Below are 21,288 nucleotides of genomic sequence, written 5' to 3'. Positions count from 1 at the left end.
CACTTTGTCTGCTTTGGAGGACAGCGGAAAGGGAGTGCTGTCTCCAAACAGAGGATCGCCCACTGGGTCATTGATGCCATCGCTTTGGCATATCATGCCCACGACATTTCACCTCCCTCGGGGCTACAAGCACACTCTACTAGGAGTGTGGCAGCCACCTGGGCTCTGACCAGTGGTGCCTCTTTAGCAGACATCTGCAGAGCAGCGGGCTGGGCAACACCCAATACCTTCGCGAGCTTCTACAATCTCCAGGTTGAGCCGGTCTCGTCCCGTGTGTTGTCAGGTACGAGCAAGTAAGTTGCAGGACAGCTGGCCTGGTGTACCGCTTGCGTATAGCACCTTTCCCCTCCCGGAGGCGAAGACGTGCGCTTTTTACCCCCCAGTTGTGTTCACGAAGTCATGGACTTTAGCCCTGTGGCAGGCGAGTTTGCGGAGAAACTCGTTGCAGGCCCAGTACGTGTGCTAACTTGGCCCTGTACTGAGGTAGGTGCTCCACATGCGCTGTTGCCTATATGTAACCCCGTGTGATGTATCTTCCACGAGACGGTTCCCCCTTTGGTGAACCCGCATCTTCCTTGGGCAGAGACTCCTCTTCACACCTTCATCATTGTCAGCGCCAGCGCATCGTTACAGAAATACCTGACCTACACAATATGAACCCAGCGGTCCAACTCCTAATCCAGCGTCAGGGGAGTCGTCCCCTAGAGGATTATGTGGAGGACTTCTGCACTCTGGCCTGCCGGGTGGACCTTAATGAAATAGCCCTCAAGGACATTTTCCGGGCAGGTTTGAGTGAGCCAGTTTCCTCCCTGATGCCTGGAGGTCGGAGTACTTATGGCCTGGCTCAGTATATCAACCTTGCCCTGCAGATTATTGGCTCTACGTTCACTGCAGAGGAGGCGGATGCCGAGCCGGAGTCCCATGTCATGGTCGACAAGCCAGAGTTCCACATCATGGCCGCCAAGTCAGAGTTCCTCATCATGGTCGCTGGGCTAGCGCCATCTTTAGCTATGCCTCAGCCTGCTCCATGCCATGTCACAGCCACGCCTGAGCCTGCTCCATGCCACGTCTCAGCCACACCTGAGCCTGCTCCATGCCATGTCACAAGCCATGCCTGAGTCTGCTCCACGCCATGTCATAACCACATCTGAGCTATTGGACCTAGAGATGGTTCCCGCCCTTGTACCCACCCTTAGTTCTCCTGATCAGACAAGGGGAACTTTTGACCCTCTGACCCCGTCTAGACCCTCCGAGCCCTGGACTCCGCCTTGGCCTGTCGATCTCTCGTCATTACCTCGACTCTACGTTCCCTCGGCTCCAATGCGGTCCTTCAGCCTGTTGGCTTTACTGGGGTCCCTCGTCCCTCCAACTCCACCTTGGTCAGTCAGTCACCTGGCTCCGCACTGGCTCTCCGATCCTCTGGCTATGCCTCATCCATCAGCTCCACCGGGGACCTCCATCCCTACGTCTTCACCTTGATCCTCAGTCCTACCAGCTCCGCCTCAGTCTTCCGATCCCCCAGCTCCACCTTGCTCCTCTGAGCCTCCGGTGCCGCCTTGGTCCTCCCTGCCTCCGGCTCCACCCTGGTCCTTCGAGTCTTTGGCTACTCTCCAGGTATCCAGTTCTCCATGGCTCTGCCCCTCGAGTCTCTCACGGCTCTGCCTTCCATGGCTCCGCCCCTCAAGCCTCTCATGGCTCCGCCCCCCATGGGCTCCGCCCTGATCCCATGCTCCACGCCCTGCCAAGCCATGCCTCAAGACTCCCCCCCCCAGTTTCCTATTGAACTTTGAAAATTATGCTATGTTTTATGTGTTTTGTTTATGTGTTGGGGCATCGGGAGCCGCCCCTTAGTGGGGGGATATGTCATGTGTATTTTGTTGATTCATGTTTATCATGTCTTTTATTTTGAAAAGTTTAGTTCCTGTTTCATGTCATGTTTCCCTCCAGGTTCATGTGTCTTGTTTTCATTGGTTTATTGTTTGATTATCTTGTTATTAGTTCTTTTTGTTCATTGGTTCCCTCATCATTGTTTTACCATGTATTTAAGCCCTCATGTTTTCCATTGTCCTTTGTCAGGTATTATGTTTGGTAACATTGTCATGTTAAGTCAAGTCAAGTCAAAGTTAAGTCAAGTTCATGTTTATGTTTTGTTTAGTTCATGTTTATAGTTAGGGTTATTGGATATCACTTATGTAAATCAACTGCACTTGGGTTCATCTTTACTTCACGTCTTCATCATCGTTAGCGCCAGCGCATCGTTACAGGTCCACAGTTTCACTAAATAATACATTAGATTTCAGTTTGTTTCTCACCAAACCTTATCATATGCTTTCATAAAACGTCTCATGGAATAATTTCTTAGACTTTTAATTATAATTTTGCATTCCTTTGAAGCTTGAAGCGGTAGTCACCATAAACTGCCATTGTATGACATTATAGAGCACAATTTTTTTCACAGTTTCTCCCTTTGTGTTAAGAAAAAGAAAGAAGGACATATAGGATTATAACAACACAGGGATGAGTAAACAATGCCTGAATTTTCATTTTTGGATGAACTAATCCTTTAAAGAAAAATATTTATTTTATAATTTTTCTTAGAATATCCATGGTACTCTAAAAGGCCTTAACTTGACAAATTCAACACTACTCAAAGTGACAAAGTCAACACTACATTTTATGTTAAAATTGAGAAAATTGAATCAGATCAATTATTTGCCTTCCAGCATGCTGTAGAAATGGTCCAAATTATCTTACTTTCTAGGATGTCGCAATTTTAAAGAATTTTTCATATTGGGGTAATATTTCATATTACATTATTAATTATTTGATATTAGGGAAAATCATGTGATAACTGGGTTGACTATAAAATTTTATTAGATTTTATTATAGATTTTATAATTATAAAAATGTGTTTTTACTACAATTAATTAAATATCAGTCAGATTAAGACAAAAGTAATTTATGGTCTTGTTGTATGATTTTAAGTGCTACACAAAGCACAAGCGATAAATGAAGACAGTCCATTCATAAAATGTTGGTAGCAAGAGTAAACACACTGCATGCAGAGGCACTGAATTATGTCCTTGACCTAAACAATCGAGAGGAACGAGGATGCAATACTTACTGACTTGTGAAGGATAATACTTAATGTAGCGCAGTTTAAATATTTTATGAATGGTAAGAAGAGGGTTCAAACTCAAATAAAAAGATTACTTATTAACATTTACATTTAGTCATTTAGCGGCCGCTTTTATCCAAAGCAACCTACAAATGAGGAACATAGCAAGCAATTTGTCATTCAAAAGTTAACAATATCTAGAGACAAAGTTTTTTTTTAAAATCATTAAATTATTAAATATTAATTATTAAATAATTAAACATATCAGATTTGTTCAGCAAATATGAAGAAAGAGAGAGTGAAGATGCTGTAAATCATCAAGATGCAGCATTACAGGATCACTGAAAATGAAGAGCAACCAATCAAACATAAAGCATAGACATATATACTGGATTAGACTATGAAATAAACTGTCTGACTGTCCTGCTGAAATCAGAAACATAGTAACTGTATCCTTCTTGAATGTCAGATATACATCTATGACACACTCTTTATAGGCACGGAAAAGGTGGTTCTCATCTAGACTAATTGGATGTAGGCTCTGCTAAATTATAGAAAATGTAAGTATATTTAATCATATTGATCTGCTTACATACAACAACATGGCTAGTATAAACTGCAATTGTCAAGGACATCATTTTTAATGTTCCACTCAGTGACCGATTTGTAGAAGAAACAAAAAAATCCAAGGGGGATGGTGGGCTCATCATACGTCTCTTTGTTTCTGGGAATGGATCATGCAAAGATCACCAGCGACCTCACGGTCAGTATTGTTTACATTTAATGCATGTTATTACTATACAAGTCTTATTTAATTGTGACATCCTATGCATCATTAGAAAGGTGCACTCCAGCTTTGATATTTCACCACAGTTTTATTATAGAAATGTTACAGTGAGAGTAATTTCTTAATTTATGTCAACATATCAAAATAACTAAGAAAGAATTGTCATTCATGTGCATTTTCAACTAAATTATGGATTCTGAAGCACTAAAGTGCTCTAATACTCTCATATTGTGTAAATTACAAGCTGTTTAAGGAGGCTGCTGTTATGCCACATATGGACTTTAGAAGTTATTACATCATGACACGTGACAGAGGCTTCCACATACCATGCGGTTTTATCCTTATTTTCCAAGCAGTCTCTTGTGTTTTTATGTGTTTATTATAGAAATGACAGAGCTGTCACTGTAGCTGTCATTTGCTCCATGCTGCATATTCTATAATTAATCTGCTTTCTGGCTCATTCTATGAATAGAATCCACATGAAGAAGCTGTTTTAACCACTCAATGATGATGATTAAAAGTTTATATACTCTATGCAATAGATTACAGTATTTGTAGTTTGTTATGTTTACATTCTGCATTCATGGCAAAGATTCAATGTGCTATTGCGATACGTGGTCATAATATGCACCTGTTACCCTTTGTTATTGAATTGTATGATGAGTTTTGTGAAAAGAATCCACAATAAGATCAAGAAAAAGTTTTTACATCTCTTTCTACTCTAATAACAAAACTAGTAACTGAGGCTTGGGCTTTTTCTATGAAGAACGCTTAAACAGTGGTGTAAGGATGTAGTTCTACACACAAAACCATTTATGAACAGAAACCTGAAAATGTTTTAAGTTAAAAACTTGCACGTTTTAAAAGTTGTGTATTCCAATGTTTTTAAGTCTCTGGAAATGTCCTAAAACATTTAGCGACATCTTACCTTCTGCTCTCTTCTTTTTAAAGAAGGTTAAAAGATTTCCTTAAACTCTTGGCCGTTTTTGAATGTGCGTGAAACTGGCGAAAACTTGCATTACCTTCAGTGGCTTCGGGTCGCAGTATACTCACGGCAAATTGAGGACAGAATACAGACAGAAGAATGATGATAAGAGGAATATCTCACTTTGGGCAGATGTGTGAATGCTTTCAGCTGCAGATGGCACAGCATATCAAACAACAAGGTGAATGGGCAGATGTGATTCTTTTAGTAGTCTAATTACTAAAGGATCACTAAAAATCACATGACATGCTCTTGGTAAATGTCTCTAGGTGAACGACCATACAGATAGAGGAACATTTGCACCAGCTTGCTAATAACTTTTCACGCTGGCATGTTCATGCCTGATCTTAACTGAATGAACAATGTAACCGGAAATAGATGTCAGCCTCAAAGTAGGTGGAGCTCCAGGTCACACTTACCAATGATGAAGACCAATGGCAGTAAGAAGGTATTTAGCAGCTGGTATGAAGTTTGCCTAGAAGTTCACACTGGAGAGCTGTTACAAAGCATGAAACAAGCTCAAAAACAACTTCGCTTTGGCCAGATTTTGTTTAAAATGTTGTCAAACCCATTCATTCTTCGATTTTGTATGAAGTATATCGGAGCCTTAAGTTTCATGTAAACACTGGGAAGGACACATCAAACCATCGCTAAACTTGAACATACTTGGTGGTGTAGACCACCCAGCGCCTTTTCACCATGAAGAGATAGCTCATGCGCTCATGGTTGCCAGATTGAGCAAGTAAAGCATAACAGTGGCAGAATTTTTCAAACTGTGTAAGAGTCAATATCTTATTGGGGGATTGCATCTCTTGATATATGGCAACCCCAAACATGTCTAAATCTATGCCTATTACCTTGCTTTTCTTTGGAATATTAAATTCTGATCAGCCAATTAAAATCTGTTATTTATCATATGGAACTTACAAAAAAAAAATATATTTGAATGATTAGTAATGAAGTAATGCATGACACAATTGATCTTAATGGGATGGTAAGTGGGGATGGCGGTTTAACAAGGTTTTTTTTTTTTTGCTGTTTCTTTTAACAAAGGGACTGACTTTGCACTGAGAATAGACGTTGTTCTATTAAGTGCAATTACTTATTTCTCACAAAAATAGCAAATTAGGCTTTGCGCCATTTCATTTACATGGACTTCCCTTATATTTTTGCGAATACACCTACTATTTGCACAAATACACCCATAGGTAGTGCAAATATTACAATCCATGGCCAGTTGCACAATGCCCAGGTATGGAAATTGCACTTAGATTTAGCGCTTTCTCGAAAATTGGATAAGACGTAGCACACGGTCATAACCCATAGCGTTGCATCTAACGCAGGTAAAAAACAGAGCCCAAAAGTGTCTAATTGTTCTCAGTAGAAAACATTGGATGTGTACCTTTAATGCTTAAAAAAAAGTTATGGGACAACAAAATGTACCGTATTTTCTATGGTAAAATGTACCGAAAATGTCCCGGGAAATGGCATTTATATTTACCACAATGATAACTGGTAATATAACAAAGTCAGGCCTCTTTTAAAACTTGAGAACCTCTCAAAATACCTTATATGTGGTTCCCATCTTGATGAAGTTCTTCTCCAGGACATTGTCCAGGGCAGGATCCAATTCCTCCCCAACATCCTCAATCAGTAGTGGGCGTCCTAGAGATAAACTGTCCTCTAGATGGTTTCTGAAGTACTTGTGATTCAGTGAGGTGATCTGTGAAAATAGCAAGACCTCATTACTGACTCAGCTCAAATTCTGCTACTGGGGAAAGCTATTACCTGAGGAGCAGATGATTTGTTATTAGGCTATGCTTCGAAAAGGATGCCTGGCCTCTTCAAGAGAAACCATGCATGAATGCAAGCTTTGCATTTCTTATTAATACTCAACACAATTCCCAAGAATATAAATCAGATATGAGAGTGTAAGCAAATAAGTTTCAAATCTGTAGAGACCTAGGGTGGGTTGAACCAATAAGGATTAAATTAAGCCGAGATTAGAGCTAATACAGGGTTTATTGATCCAAGTTTTATTTAAATTTGAGTTGTTGCACCACTTAATTTTAAATACGGTTTTACAAATCAGAGATTAAAATTTTAACCTGCAATTAAAACCTTCACTGGAGATTAATTTTGTCCACCATGACTGATTCTGATCCTAGTTGTAGATCGTTAGTGCACAGGGCTGATCAAGCAGGTTGAGAAAATGTCATAGCAGTGTTTACAATGTTACAAGCCTGAAAATATGGCAGCATAATTTAAGAAAAAAGGACAGATTTTATTAAACAAAACACTAGTGGAACGGGTCTCGAATCGGCCGCCTCCACTCGCATCAGTGCCACTATTTTGTCCAGAAATGAAGAGCAGGCTACCTAAAGAGGAGAAGAGAGCATGAGAGTGCAGGGGAGCAATAACGATCACTTGTCACTTGATACCACTCTCGTTAAATGCTGAATTAACACTCCCTTCGAGAGACCCGTCTCTTTCCTTTGTCCCAACATGTAAAGAATGGGGAAGCTGGTAATCGCGCTGCCACCGAGATGACCCATGGTGCACGCACCTCAGATTTAAAAGCATGCATCGCAGCCGTCCGCCCAAGATTTAGTTCCATAATAAACATAAATAATATGATAAATATCATTCATAGGGCTGAAAGCAAATCAACTGTTTGCTTACTTAGTCATTCATGTTTAATTGTATGTGTGTTTTTTATTTAAACCACCTCAACTGCAAGTTTAAAGTTAATTCTGTCATGCTAATTGAAAAAGTTTGTTACAGGATTCTCATCACGGAAAACCAGGAAATATTGCACATTTTAAAATTGTGCTTTCCAGGCATGGAAAAGTCTTGTAAATCTACTTAAACTTAAAAAAGTAATTGAAATTTCTACAGTCAATATAATTTATTCTGTTTACACTCAGCTCTAAAATATTTAACCTAGAAATTGCCTAGAAATTGCTTTTTGCCAGTGAAATCACCATAAAACGATTTTTAAAAACCACTTTCCAAAAACCACTATACTAATGACTAGAAAAGTCCTGGAAATTCATTGGTAAAAAAGTTGTTTTTTGTGATCATTTATATAATCTGATAATAATATATATATATATATATATATATATATATATATATATATATATATATATATATATATATATATATATATATATATATTTTTTTTTTTTTTTTTTTTTTTTTAAATATTGCCCCCTTAAGTAGCTTCAATATAATTACTTTTTGTTAGAAGCTTAGTGTGCTACATTTTCAAAAATTAACTTTTAGTTTGTCTGCTTTAAATTATGAGTACCTTGTAGCTTGGCAAGCAAAAGTTACAAAGTAACTTCCCCAAAACTGTTTTGCATTTCTTCCATTTTGCAAATGATGTCATGAAGACTCATAAACAACATTGCACAAAATCACGATAACTTGAATGTAAAAGAGATTAAATTAAGAGTGGTCACCTGGAGCTCATTCTTTGACTCTTTGTTCTTGATCCAGATCTTTCCCTGAGTCTGGGGATCAATCAACAGGGGAAATCTGGCAGCCTTTGTGACAATAATCCCGTTCTGGATTGACAGGTCGTCATTGGGCAGCCCCTGGAGGTTCCATTCACTCACTGTTGGAGTGTCGATTAACATCTCAGTGAGGTTCAGATTGGCCCTGAAAGGAATACTGCGAGACTTCATCTCTCTTTGCCAGTCAGTGAGAAGGAGGTTGCGGAACTCCTGGTTAAAGGGTCCAGAGTAGGACAAGAAAGCTGTAGCCAGGAGCACGTCACCTGAGCATGGGAAACAAATTATTAAAGTAAGACATAGAGAAATTATCAAGCAACAAGAGTAACTGGAATTTCACATTTCTGAAGTAAATATGATTGTGAAAACTTGCCATACTGATCATAAGGGGTTCTGAGTGGTTTTTAATGTGTCGCTATGCGGTTGCTAAGGTGTTCTAGGTGGTTGCTAGGATGTTTTGGGTTAGTGCCAGAGCATTGCTGCATGGTCGGTAAGGTACTCTGAAGGGTTTTTAAAGGGTTAGTTCACCCAAAAATTAAAATTCTCTCATCATTTACTCACCCTCATGCCATCCCAGATGTGTATGACTTTCTTTCTTCTGCAGAAAACAAAGATTTTTAGAAGAATAACTCAGCTCTGAAGGTCAATGTAATGCAAGTGAATGGTGATCAGGCTTTGAAGCTCTAAAAAGGAGATAAAGTCAGCATAAAAGTAATCCATCAGACTCCAGTGGTGTAATCCAAGTCTTCAGAAGCGATTCAGTCGGTTTTGGGTGAGAACAGACCAAAATGTAACTCCTTTTTCACTGTACATCTTGATGTCTCTGAATGTCTCTCTAGCAAATCGATTACACTCCCTATGGCACCGTTTAGCACTCTGCACATGCATCAAGCACAAGGAAGTGTAATTGAGCTTGAAATGATGATTGTGCCTAGAGACCGCAATGGCAAGATGTACAGTGAAATAGTTATATTTTGGTCTGTTCTCACCCAAAACCCATTGGATCGCTTCTGAAAACATGGATTAAACCACTGGAGTATGATGGATTACATTTATGCTGTCTTTATCTCCTTTTTGGAGCTTCAAAGGGCTGATCACCATTCACTTGCATTTTATGGACCTACAGAGCTGAAATATTCTTCTAAAAATATTTGATTGTGTTTAGTAGAAGAAAGAAAGTAATATGTAAGTTTATAGGGTTTTATGTTTTATATAGGTTATAGGTTTATAGGATTTCTAGCATGTTTTATCATCTGCCAGGCAGAAATTGTCTGAATGCTGAGAAAAGTAACTGTACACATCTCCTCAACAAGCAACACAATTTGAGGCATAATTCATGTCCGTAGCCTAAATGGCACGGGACAAGGTATGTGGAAAAGTTTAACACTTTGGGCAGGGCCATTTAAGTGGTGGCCCGCCAATCATTTCTATCTGGGCCTCTGTCTGATTTTGATCAAATCGCCAAGCAGTCTGATCATCAATGTGCTCTTAGCACAAAACTCTTTAAAAACACTCAGCGGCGTGTGCCACAGCATTCAGCGGTCGTCAGTTAGCACACAGATCTGGACCGGGGCACGCATGTTTATGTTTTTCTGGCTATGGTTCAGTCACAAAACACGAACCAGCACTGTTTAGGTGAGCATATTTGATATTGTTTTATTCAATCAAATGTGTTCATGAAACATTTCTTAGCTGCAGTGTGGAGAGCAGTCAAATCTATAACCGTAAAATATATTACCACAGCAGTTGTTACAGAAGTGGTGACAGCTCGTATTCACAATCTCATTAAACAAAAGAGAAATCGATGATGAAAAGCAAACCTTCAAAGAAAATTGCAAAGAAACGTTTGCTTTTATTCTCCCTACTTCATGTGTTAAACTTTAGGTTACTTGCATAAACCCTCTGTCTCATCTGTTCTGTTTTGTAGTGCTCGTAAAAAGTGATAACGCAAAGCACCACTGAACCTGCATACATGAATATACACTCAGTGAGCACTTCATTCGGAACACCTGTACATCTACCTATTCAGGCGATTTTCTAATCAGCAAATCGTGTGGCAGCAGTGCAGTGCATAAAATCATGCAGATCCTGGTCAGGAGCTTCAGTTAATGTTCACATCAACCATCAGAATGAGTAATCTAATTTCAACCATGGAATGATTGTTGGTGCCAAACGGGCTGGTCTGAGTATTTCTGTAACCGCTGATCTCCTGGGATTTTCACGCACAACTGTCTCTGGAGTTTACTTAGAATGGTGCCAAAAACAAAAACATCCAGTGAGCGGCAGTTCTACAGACAGAAATGCCTTGTTGATGAGAGAGGTCAATGGAGAATGGACAGACTGGTTTGAGCTGACAGAGAGGCTACAGTAACTCAGATAACTACTCTGTACAATTGTAGTGAGCAGAATAGCATCACAGAATGCACAACACGTTGAACCTTGAGGTGGATGGGCTACAACAGCAGAAGACCACGTTGGGCACTTTATTAGGACCATAGTGTTGCTAATAATGTGCTCAGTGAGTGTATCTTGACTATGTTTGGTTCTATTTTATATACAGATGTGTGTCAGCATTCTCAATCCTGAACATCATCAAATCAGATTGTTTTATGTTTACCAGTGTTTATCTGCACAAATATCTGTCTCTTGTGTGCAAATGTATAATACTTGCAAGACAAGGGAAGGCTAATTTTTCCCTCTTGAAAGGGAGTATAATAGAGAAAGAAGCAGAATAGACTATTTCTCTTTTTTCAGTTTTAAATGTATTCTTATGTTAAATGAGAGTTCTATTAGATTGCCAACGTTTTCTTATGTGGGTTGATATAGATATGGTCCAATGATAAGATATGGGTTTTAGCAGATCTATCTAGTTTGTAAGCAATAGCCCTGATATGTTAAAATGATCAATATGTTTTATTTTCAAAGTAAAGTTGATTGAAACCTATTTGTTGAGGCTACGAAGTCATGTTTGTTCTTCAGCCAGACCTTAAGAAGGAACTAATGGCCAGACCTTAAAAAAAATTTAATTGAATAGCACTGACTGTTGTAATGTAAAAAAAAAAAAAAAACATGTAATAATGGTGTTTATGCTAACGTGTTATTTACAATGAAAGTGCTATCTTAGATAAATATGGAAAAATATTTGGCACCCATCAAGTATTCATTTGGACAATTTGGCTCCTATAAGAAAGCAATTGAAGAGCCATGACTTAGGGTAAGAGGCTTGTTCATATCCCTAACCCTAAAGTATGAGAAAAAGTAGTGTCTAACCTTAGTAAGCAGCACTAACAAGCTCTCATGTTTCAATATCTTTGCTTTGCTTTAGTTCCTATTAAAAGAATGACTTCCACATCTGACAAAAACATTCTCAAAATGTTGTCTGCAAAACTTTTTGGTGAATAGAAATACAGTAGCATATCTAGAACTTAAAGCTGATCACTTCAAAAAGCAGACAGCCAAGTCATGTAAGGATAAAAACTCTAAGAAGCGAAAAGTAGGTCTAAAAATTCATAGAGTCAAATTCTGGAAAAACTGCCTGAAGGGTTAATGTAAAAACCCACCAACAAGACGTTTTGTCTGAGCAGCAAAATCTTTGCTCAATTCTGTCCAACGCTCCTTCTCTCCTGCAAGCCCGCTGATCAGACTAGAGGCCGTCTGCATCTTGTGTCGACACCGTTCTGCATCCTCCAGTAGAGTCTGAGACAGAAAGAGGGAGAGAGGAAGGTAAAAAAAAAAAACATTAAAAAAAAACTGTGCTGTTCTGTTATTTTTGTTGAGCATGGACAATTGAGTTCAAGCAAAACTCAGAATTTAAGGGGATAGTTACAATCCCTATAAGAATTTACTCAATTTATGAATTGGAATTTTAGTTAAATTGGCTACAACAACAAACTGGCCATGAACAGTTAACTTTGTAGGTGGTCTGTTTGTAAGTGTGCTTCATGTTGTTTGCCTCCATTTTGGAGACTTTGTAATGACAGCAATCTTGGAAATTAAGTGAATGGCACTCAACCCTGATGGATAAGCAGTGTGATTTAACCTAATAAACGTTGCTTTATCCAGTGTTTTCTGCACCACTTTCCAGCAACAGTGCTCCGCCACTACTGAATATACAATGCCACTCCTGAAACCACAACTAAGTAAATGGTAGAGCTGGTAGACTATGGCACTTGCAACAGCAGGGTTGAGGTTCAGTTCCCAGGGAACTCAACCGGGAAAAAAAAATAAAATGTATGCCTTGAATGTAATTTAAATTATTTTGTCAAGAAATTTTACTCAAGTAATAATATTGCAATCTAAATTGAAATCAATGAGATAAAAAAGACAGTGTATCGCCAAAAAGAATGGCAAGAAAACACAACTTTTTATTTAATTGCCCTTGCGGGCTGCACACAAAATCACAGTGCAACCAGTATAGTCTGATTCACAAGCAAATTACTCTTTTGAATTCTGAATTCTCTATAGCAAACACTGTTTGTAATCAAAAAGCTCTCTCTCTCTAGAACTGCCGCATCCAGCTCAGCTTTATCCCTTCCTTGGCTGATTAGCCCGTGCGCACTCATAGCCCGGCCCCACCCTCCTCCTCGCCTTTAAGTCTGATTTTTATAAGGCCTTAAGTGAAAATGATTTTCAGAAATGGCAAACAGAAGGTATTAAATATTTTCTACACTTATTTCATATGACGACCAAGAAATCCTTTCAAGAATTATAAACATTGGCCCTTATCTATCATGGCATCCTAATAATCCGCAACCCTGAACTGGCTACATCACTCTACTCTCCTCTCCATCAATAGCTGGTGTGTGGTGAGCATACTGGCACACTATGACTGCCATCGCATTATCCAGGTGGATGCTATATAAATGTAAGTAGTTATTATTATTAGAGAGCACTATATTGTACGTTTCATGTGTAATTAAAATAGTCAATAAAAATTATACATAAAAAAAAAAAAAAACGAACAAGTGCGCCACCACTGCACCATCACTCTTTTTCAAGATGTCTTCTATTTTTAGTATGTAGCATTCAGAACATCAGGAAAACTAATTAAAGTCAACTTGGATGTTTATTCAATCATTAAAGTCAACATCTGTTTTGTAAGGTATGACCAGGCCTGACGTACTGCAAATCAACACTAAAGGCTCAGTCAGTCACAGGCTGTTAATCACACAATTATCAACTAATTACTGAAATGTTAGGAAAGCTCATTATACATTGTAAGTGGGAACATTGGTGTTTGCTTCAATCCATTTATAAAGCAAGTGTAAATTTTGTAGAAGCAAACAGAGTACAGACAGTGTGATTCATTCGTGGATAGTTTTAGGTTTATTTAAAAGATTGCTGATTACATTCAATTTAATGCAAAAATGCAAATGAGTGATTAGGTATTTACTCCAGGCACTAAAAGACGGCTGATTCATAATTTTTCTTTGAAAAATTAAAGAGAAAAGCGAACAATTCTGGATTGTAGTTATTTTGCTCACAGCTGGAATTTAAGAAAAAAAAATATATATATATATAATAAAAAAAAAAAAAAACTAACGTTTTGTCAGCAATTTTTCTATGAAATGCTCAACTGTAAAAAAAAAAATAAAAAAAAAGCTGAAAGGTTTAATTTAGGTTTGATGATTACACCCTATTGAAATATAGATATATCCAAAATATTCTATTTTTAGCAACAGGACAGACAAACTCTTTAAGTTTGCATGTCATTGCTCGCAACATGTTGCAATAGATTAGAGCCTTCTTTAAATCACATGCAGAATTCGTCACTCACACATATGCATAAATTCATGCTTTTTCATTTCGTTCAATTCATTCGTTGTGTTGTGTCTAGCTTTTTCTAGAGCAGGTGTCATGAAGATTCAATGTTCTGAAAAGTTCGGGTTGCAAAAATAACTTCATGTGACTGCTACAAATGACTCTAGATTGTTTTTCACCCAGCTAAATTTCAGTGCTTAATAAACGGTAAGCCAATGTTTTTATGTTTTTTTTTTTCCTTTTGCTCTGGTGAGCATACTTCCATACAGTAAAGTTAAATGCTAAACCATTTAAAATCAAAGCATCGCTAAAGAGGATAATAAACCACAGCACTGTAACCCCACACACGTGAAAATTCTAGCGTTTGCTGCCTCATGGAAATGTGAACCTGCCCAGGCAGAGCAAATATCAGGTGTAGCACTTAAATTATTAATGCTCATTTTAGATGGGTTATTAAGCTAAATATATTTAATGACTTTTTATATTTCTTGTTCTATTGTCGTTTCAGTAATGGTAGCTAATTTTGAATTTCGTTAAGTATAATCAGGGGTTCATTTGTGATATTCGAGGTGGAGGAACCGTAAGAGCGTGGGGTTGTTATCGGCTTTTTGAACTGCTAGAAGCAGGCAGCAGATCAAGGCGGAGAGTGCTTAAAACAGTGCCACACTAGGTGAATTGAGCAGAATAGGATCTGATGCATCACAGACTGGACTACTTTTTTTTATCTATTTTTTTATTTTCTGAAGTAGTTACCTGTTTCTCCATCATTGCCTTCTCATACTCAGCCTGAACAACGTCAAGCTCTGCTTGTTTAGCATCCAGTTCGGCCTGAGCTATCTGAAGGTCCACATTAGCTCTGGCTAGCTTGTTCTCTTGCACTGCCAGATTAGCCTGAGGGTGATGGAGAAAAAGAGTAAGAGAGATAGACAAGAGAGCAAATGATCCAGCAAATGATCAAGCTCCTGGAAAACCACAGGTTGCAGCAGCATGCATTCATAGGAAAATATAAATCATTTTCTAGTTCAAAAAGTACACAACTCAAACGGTTGTTGTGATGGGACAACCACTGGAAAACTATTTTTTTTAAAAAGACCCCATGAAATGGCTTTGGCTGAGTGTAAGATGAGTCATCAATATTTTAGTCTCTTTTCCAAGAAGAGAAAATACAGTTCATTTTAATTGTGTATATCTGCCAAAAGTCTATTTTGTCAACGTTTAAGAGTACACTAGCATTTATATGGCCTCAAAGCCAGCTGACATATACTAAAAGCCACACAACTCCAATTTTAATTTAATAGGGTCTTTAAAAGTGTGCATCTAAGGGCTTAGGCACCCAGATAAAAGGAAACTATTCAATCAAAACTTGATAAAATAAAAAAAAATTATTAATAGAAATTCCATGAATAATCAAGTAATAAAAATGTATAGACTTATCCATAGTTTCGACAGTGTAGAGGCATGTTAGTAAAGTGATATCTTGACAGGGCTATAAAAAATAGCCCGTTGGCCAAAAAACAATCCCACCTTCAAAGGAAGCACTTCTTTATTGATAGAGAAGAAAGTGGCCATTGCTTTGGTCCACGAACAGAGCCCTGCGACATTGCCACACACCCTCTTGGCTGTTTCAATGTTATAGTCAGCCATGTCAAAGTATGGACAGAGCAGCTCCACCACTTCTTCATTGATGGTGTCTTTGGGAAATTGCTAGAGAACAAAACACAAGATGGCATTAAATGAAAGGAAATGATTTTGGTGGATACAATAGGAAGCAATATTGATGTTTATAGAACATATTTGGAAATGTGCTCTTGACTATGATAATATTAATTTTATATTTGTAGCACAGGTTTCTGTAAAGTGGTAAGAACTTTTAAAATATGGCCAGTAAGATATATCTGAATAATGTATGTCTGTGAGATGCAGTACTGATTAACTGTCAGGGCTAAACCTGTTTGTACCAATTTTTAAACTGAGTTTTGTCCAAGGGCTTTTCTAACTACCAAAAAAAAAAAAATCTAATTACTATCGCATCATCAAATGAATATACATTAAAAAAAAAATAAATACAATATTCCTATCAGTACTGACACTACTAATAGTACTGAAAAAAATGCAAAATAAATAAAGACTCCTATATATACAGCTCTGGATAAAATTAAGAGACCACTGCAAAATTATCAGTTTATCTGGATTTACTAATTATAGGTGTGTTTGAGTAAAATGAACATTTTTGTTTTATTCTAAATAGTGCTGACAACATTTCTCCCAAATTTCAAATAAAAATATATTGTCATTTAGAGTGTTTATTTGCAGAAAATGACAACTGGTCAAAATAACAAAAAAGATGCAGTGTTTTCAGACCTCGAATATTGCAAAGAAAACAAGTTCATATTAATTTTTAAACAACACAATACTAATTTTTTTAACTTAGGAAGAGTTCAGAAATCAATATTTGGTGAAATAACCCTGATTTTCAATCACAGCTTTCATGCGTTTTGGAATGCTCTCTACCACTCTTTCACATTGCTGTTGGGTGACATTATGCAACTCCTGGCACACAAATTCAAGCAGCTCGGCTTTGTTTGATGGCTCTGACAGTGTTCCCCAACTCTGAGGTTTGTTTTTTCCAGCAGGACAATGCTCCATGCCACACAGTCAGGTCAATCAAGGTGTGGATGGAGGACCACCGGATCAAGACCCTGTCATGGCCAGCCCAATCTCCAGACCTGAACCCCATTGAAAACCTCTGGAATGTGATCAAGAGGAAGATGGATGGCCACAAACCATCAAACAAAGCTGAGCTGCTTGAATTTTTGTGCCAGGAGTGGCATGAAGTCACCCAACAGCAATGTGAAAGAGTGGTAGAGAGCATGCCAAAACGCATGAAAGCTGTGATTGAAAATCAGGGTTATTCCACCAAATATTGATTTCTGAACTCTTCCTATATTAAAACATTAGTACTGTGTTGTTTAAAAATTAATATGAACTTGTTTTCTTTGCATTATTCGAGGTCTGAAAACACTGCATCTTCTTTGTTATTTTGAGCGGTTGTCATTTTCTGCAAATAAATCCTCTAAATTACAATATTTTTATTTGGATTTTGGGGGAAATGTCATTTTACTCAAACACATACCTATAAATAGTAAATCCAGAGAAACTGGTAATTTTGCAGTGGTGTCTTAATTTTTTCCAGAGCACTCACTCACTCTCACTCTCTCTCTTTCTTTCTCTCTCTCTCTCTCTCTATATATATGTACAGATTTTGTTCTTATGGAAAGAAATTGGTACTTTTATTCACCAAAGTGGCATTCAGCTGATCACAATGTATGTGGAGTAGTGGGCTAAAGCACAAAACTTGTAAGTGGAAGGTTGCTGGTTCAATTCCAATAGCCAGCACCATTGTGTCCTTGAGCAAGCACTTAACTCTAGGTTGCTCTAGGGGGATTGTCCCTGTAATAAGTGCACTGTAAGTTGCTTTGGATAAAAGTGTCTGCCAAATACATAAATGTATAGTCAGGACATTAATAATGTGAAAAATTACAATTTGATGAACAAAAAACAAACATTTTCAGAACTTCTTAAACTACTTCAAAGAGTTCTCATCAAAAAATCCTCCAAGTGCAGCAATGACAGCTTTACAGATCCTTGGCATTCTAGTTGTCAGTTTGTCCAGATACTCAGGTGACATTTCACCCCACGCTTCCTGTAGCACTTGCCATAGATGTGGCTGTCTTCTCACGCACCTTAAAGTCTAGCTGATCCACAAAAGCTCAATGGGGTTAAGATCCATAACACTCTTTTCCAATTATCTGTTGTCCAATGTCTGTGTTTCTTTGCCCACTCTAACCTTTTCTTTTTGTTTTTATGTTTCAAAAGTGGCATTTTCTTTGCAATTCTTCCCATAAGGCCTGCACCCCTGAGTCCTCTCTTTACTGTTGTACATGAAACTGGTGTTGAGCAGGTAGAATTCAATGAAGCTGTCAGCTGAGGACATGTGAGGTGTCTATTTCTCAAACTAGAGACTCTGATGTACTTATCCTCTTGTTTAGTTGTACATCTGGCCTTCCACATCTCTTTCTGTCCTTGTTAGAGCCAGTTGTCCTTTGTCTTTGAAGTCTGTAGTGTACACCTTTGTATGAAATCTTCAGTTTTTTTGGAAATTTCAAGCATTGTATAGCCTTCATTCCTCAAAACAATTATTGACTGATGAGTTTCTAGAGAAAGCTGTTTCTTTTTTGCCATTTTTGACCTAATATTGACCTTAAAGGAATAGTTCACCCAAAAATGAAAATTTGCTGATAATTTACTCACATCAAAATAATCCACACGACTCCAGTCGACAAATAAAGGTCTTCTGAACCCAAACGGTTGATTATTTTAGAAACAAAACAATACTTATATACTTTTTAACTACAAATGTTCACTTCAGTACATCTCTGTGACCTGCGCTCATGAGAGGGATGACATAAGCTCGTTGGTAAGGTCACGCGTCACGTGGAGGAGGAGTCAGGAAGCACGTCATTGGTTTTTTTTTAATTATTATTATTTGGAAATGATTTTTTAAAAATTGTTTTGGACTGTTTTGGTTTGTGAACGGCACAAGTTTCTCTTGTAAACAATGACGCGCTTCCTGACTCCTCCTCCACATGACGCGTGACCTTACCAACGAGCTTACATCATCCCTCTCATGAGCGAACATCATGGAGATGTACCGAAGTGAACATTTGTAGTTAAAAAGTATATAAGTATTGTTTTGTTTCTAAAAATAATCAATTGTTTGCGCTCAGAAGACCTTTATTTGTCGACTGGAGTCGTGTGGATTATTTTGATGCACCCTAAATATGCATTTTGGACCATCAAAAAATGGAGGACATTCACGTGCATTGTTTAGAGGAGGAGGCCTGAAATGAAATCCTAAAAGTCTTAAATTCTGTTTTGATGAAGAAAGAAACTCAGATACATCTTGGATGGCCTGAGGGTGAGTAAATTATCAGCAAATTTTCATTTTTGGGTGAACTATTCCTTTAAGACATGCCAGTCTATTGCATACTGTGGCAACTCAAAAACAAACACAAAGACAATGTTAAGCTTAATTTAATGAACCAAATAGCTTTCAACTGTGTTTGATATAATGGCAAGTGATTTTCTAGAACCAAATTAGCAATTTAGCATGATAAGGTGTTGGAGTGATGGCGGCTAGAAATGGGGCCTGTCTAGATTTGATCAAAAATAACTTTTTTCAAATAGTGATGGTGCTGTTTTTTACATCAGTAATGTCCTGACTATACTTTGTGATCAGTTAAATGCCACTTTGGTGAATTAAAGGACCAATTTCCTTTCAAAACAGCAAAATCTGTACATTATTCCAAACTTTTGGCTGCCTGTGTGTGTGTGTGTGTATATATATATATATATATATATATATATATATATATATATATATATATATATATACACACTGTATCAATGTTCTGTTTATTGGTTTATGGGAAGTTATACATGAAAATCTGGCATATAAGCAACACCTGTGAGTAAAACAAATAATAAAAAAAAAGTATTCTACTCTTTGAGAGCTTTCCAACAACATATGACAGATGGCTATTTGATCAGTTTAATGTTTTTACTGATTACAATAATATGTACAGTGCAAAATTATCTGATGTGTCTGCAAATTTCAAAGCACTTGTTCAGTTTTGGTCATAATGCCTGTATGCATTGTAAAGAACAGCTTATAAGCTTTAAAACAATACCTATTTTGTGTTGGTCAAGACTGTAGTTATTAATATGTTGATAATTATTATTTTCTCGTCGGACCTGCAGGAGGGCTTAAAAAGCTAAAGGTACAGAAGGCAAAAAAAGGGAAAATGGTGGAACATAGTCATATAAAACTAAATGATAAATTATCTTTTTGGTACAAGAAAAGTTGATTAACATTAGAGGTGGAGCACAGAAAAAAAAAACACTTTCTGATATAGACTGACTACATATCATACACCAATTCTTTTCAATTTAAGCACAACTACTGTATCAGTTAAAGTGAGCCCTAGTACCTGTAAACTGCCCAGGAAGTTCCCAGCAGTCATGAGTTTGAGTGACTCTTGCCAGGAGGGCATAATGCAATTTTTTTCCGGATCTATCTTCACCGTATTCACCCTCCTCTGGAAGAGCAACAACACACAGTCCATGATACGCATGATGAGGTGGGGCGGTCTGCCCAGTGTTCGCACCGTAGCAATATCTGATGGCTTTATGGTCTGTTTACAGATAAACAGAGAGAGACAGAAAGATACACCTTGTTAACATTTTGAGATGTTAATCAATACACAGCAGATTATTCATCCGAGAGGCAAATGTGTGAAGATAAAATTTACTGCACACCGGCCTAACGTAATGCATTTATCTTTATGAATAAGGCAGAAAGGTGCATTCAGTTGTGAACCAGAGGAGAGAAGAGAGGTGGTGAAGAAAGGTGTAGTTCTGGAGAACATTATGGTGTTGATAGCTTAGGGTGGAGTATATGTGGCAATATCGAGGGTAATTAAGGGTGTCAATGGGAAAGGGAGCAGAGAAAGGGAAGTGGGGGAGAGGGGTGTGGAGAAACACAGAAAGGGAGAATTAGGAATGGGAAGACAGGTATGAGAGTGAGCATGTGAGGTACAAAAGAGTAGAGATAAGAAAAAGAGAGACAAAGATTCTTTGAAAAAGTAAGATGTGTGCTGAATGGTGAAAGATGTAGTTGAGAGAAAGAGAGAAACCAGAATATTGTGTCTTATACTAGAATAAGAAAATACAGTGATTTCTGGGTTACTACATTGAATATTTTCTTCAATAATGGCCATAAAATACTATTGGGAGTTGGCCATTGACAATTATAAAAAAATATCATTGCATATACAAATTGTGATTAATTTAAACGAAAGGGAACACTAACCCCAAAGTATAGCTATAAACTGCTAAAATTGTCTGGATTCAATCAGTTACTTAACAGAAAGTGTGTTTTGTCTAGCGTAGTATAGAGTGACCAGTGGCTGTTGAGCTTCAAAATGTACATTCAAGTCAAATATGGCACGTCAAGGCATATAATACCAGATTTGAAATAAATTAAAACAAACTTCATTGG

At 37.7% G+C, this 21,288-nt stretch overlaps 1 protein-coding gene across 1 annotated transcript in view; it reads right to left on the bottom strand.

The window, feature by feature from the left end:
* Window positions 1–21,288, bottom strand: part of dnah5 (dynein, axonemal, heavy chain 5) — a 234,836-nt gene that overhangs the window by 55,908 nt on the left and 157,640 nt on the right. Inside the window, exons 59-64 of the mRNA XM_051720100.1 lie at window positions 20,219–20,422; window positions 15,693–15,872; window positions 14,922–15,059; window positions 11,969–12,104; window positions 8,358–8,674; window positions 6,458–6,613 (exon numbers count right to left, since the gene is read on the bottom strand). Of these exons, the coding sequence (XP_051576060.1) occupies window positions 6,458–6,613; window positions 8,358–8,674; window positions 11,969–12,104; window positions 14,922–15,059; window positions 15,693–15,872; window positions 20,219–20,422 (1,131 nt within the window). The remainder of the gene's footprint in view (window positions 1–6,457; window positions 6,614–8,357; window positions 8,675–11,968; window positions 12,105–14,921; window positions 15,060–15,692; window positions 15,873–20,218; window positions 20,423–21,288) is intronic.

The sequence above is a fragment of the Myxocyprinus asiaticus genome, chromosome 16, assembly GCF_019703515.2.
Source record: "Myxocyprinus asiaticus isolate MX2 ecotype Aquarium Trade chromosome 16, UBuf_Myxa_2, whole genome shotgun sequence".
Taxonomy (NCBI): domain Eukaryota; kingdom Metazoa; phylum Chordata; class Actinopteri; order Cypriniformes; family Catostomidae; genus Myxocyprinus; species Myxocyprinus asiaticus.
The sequence above is the reverse complement of the archived record's forward strand: the minus strand, read 5'-3'. Positions and strand labels throughout refer to the sequence as shown.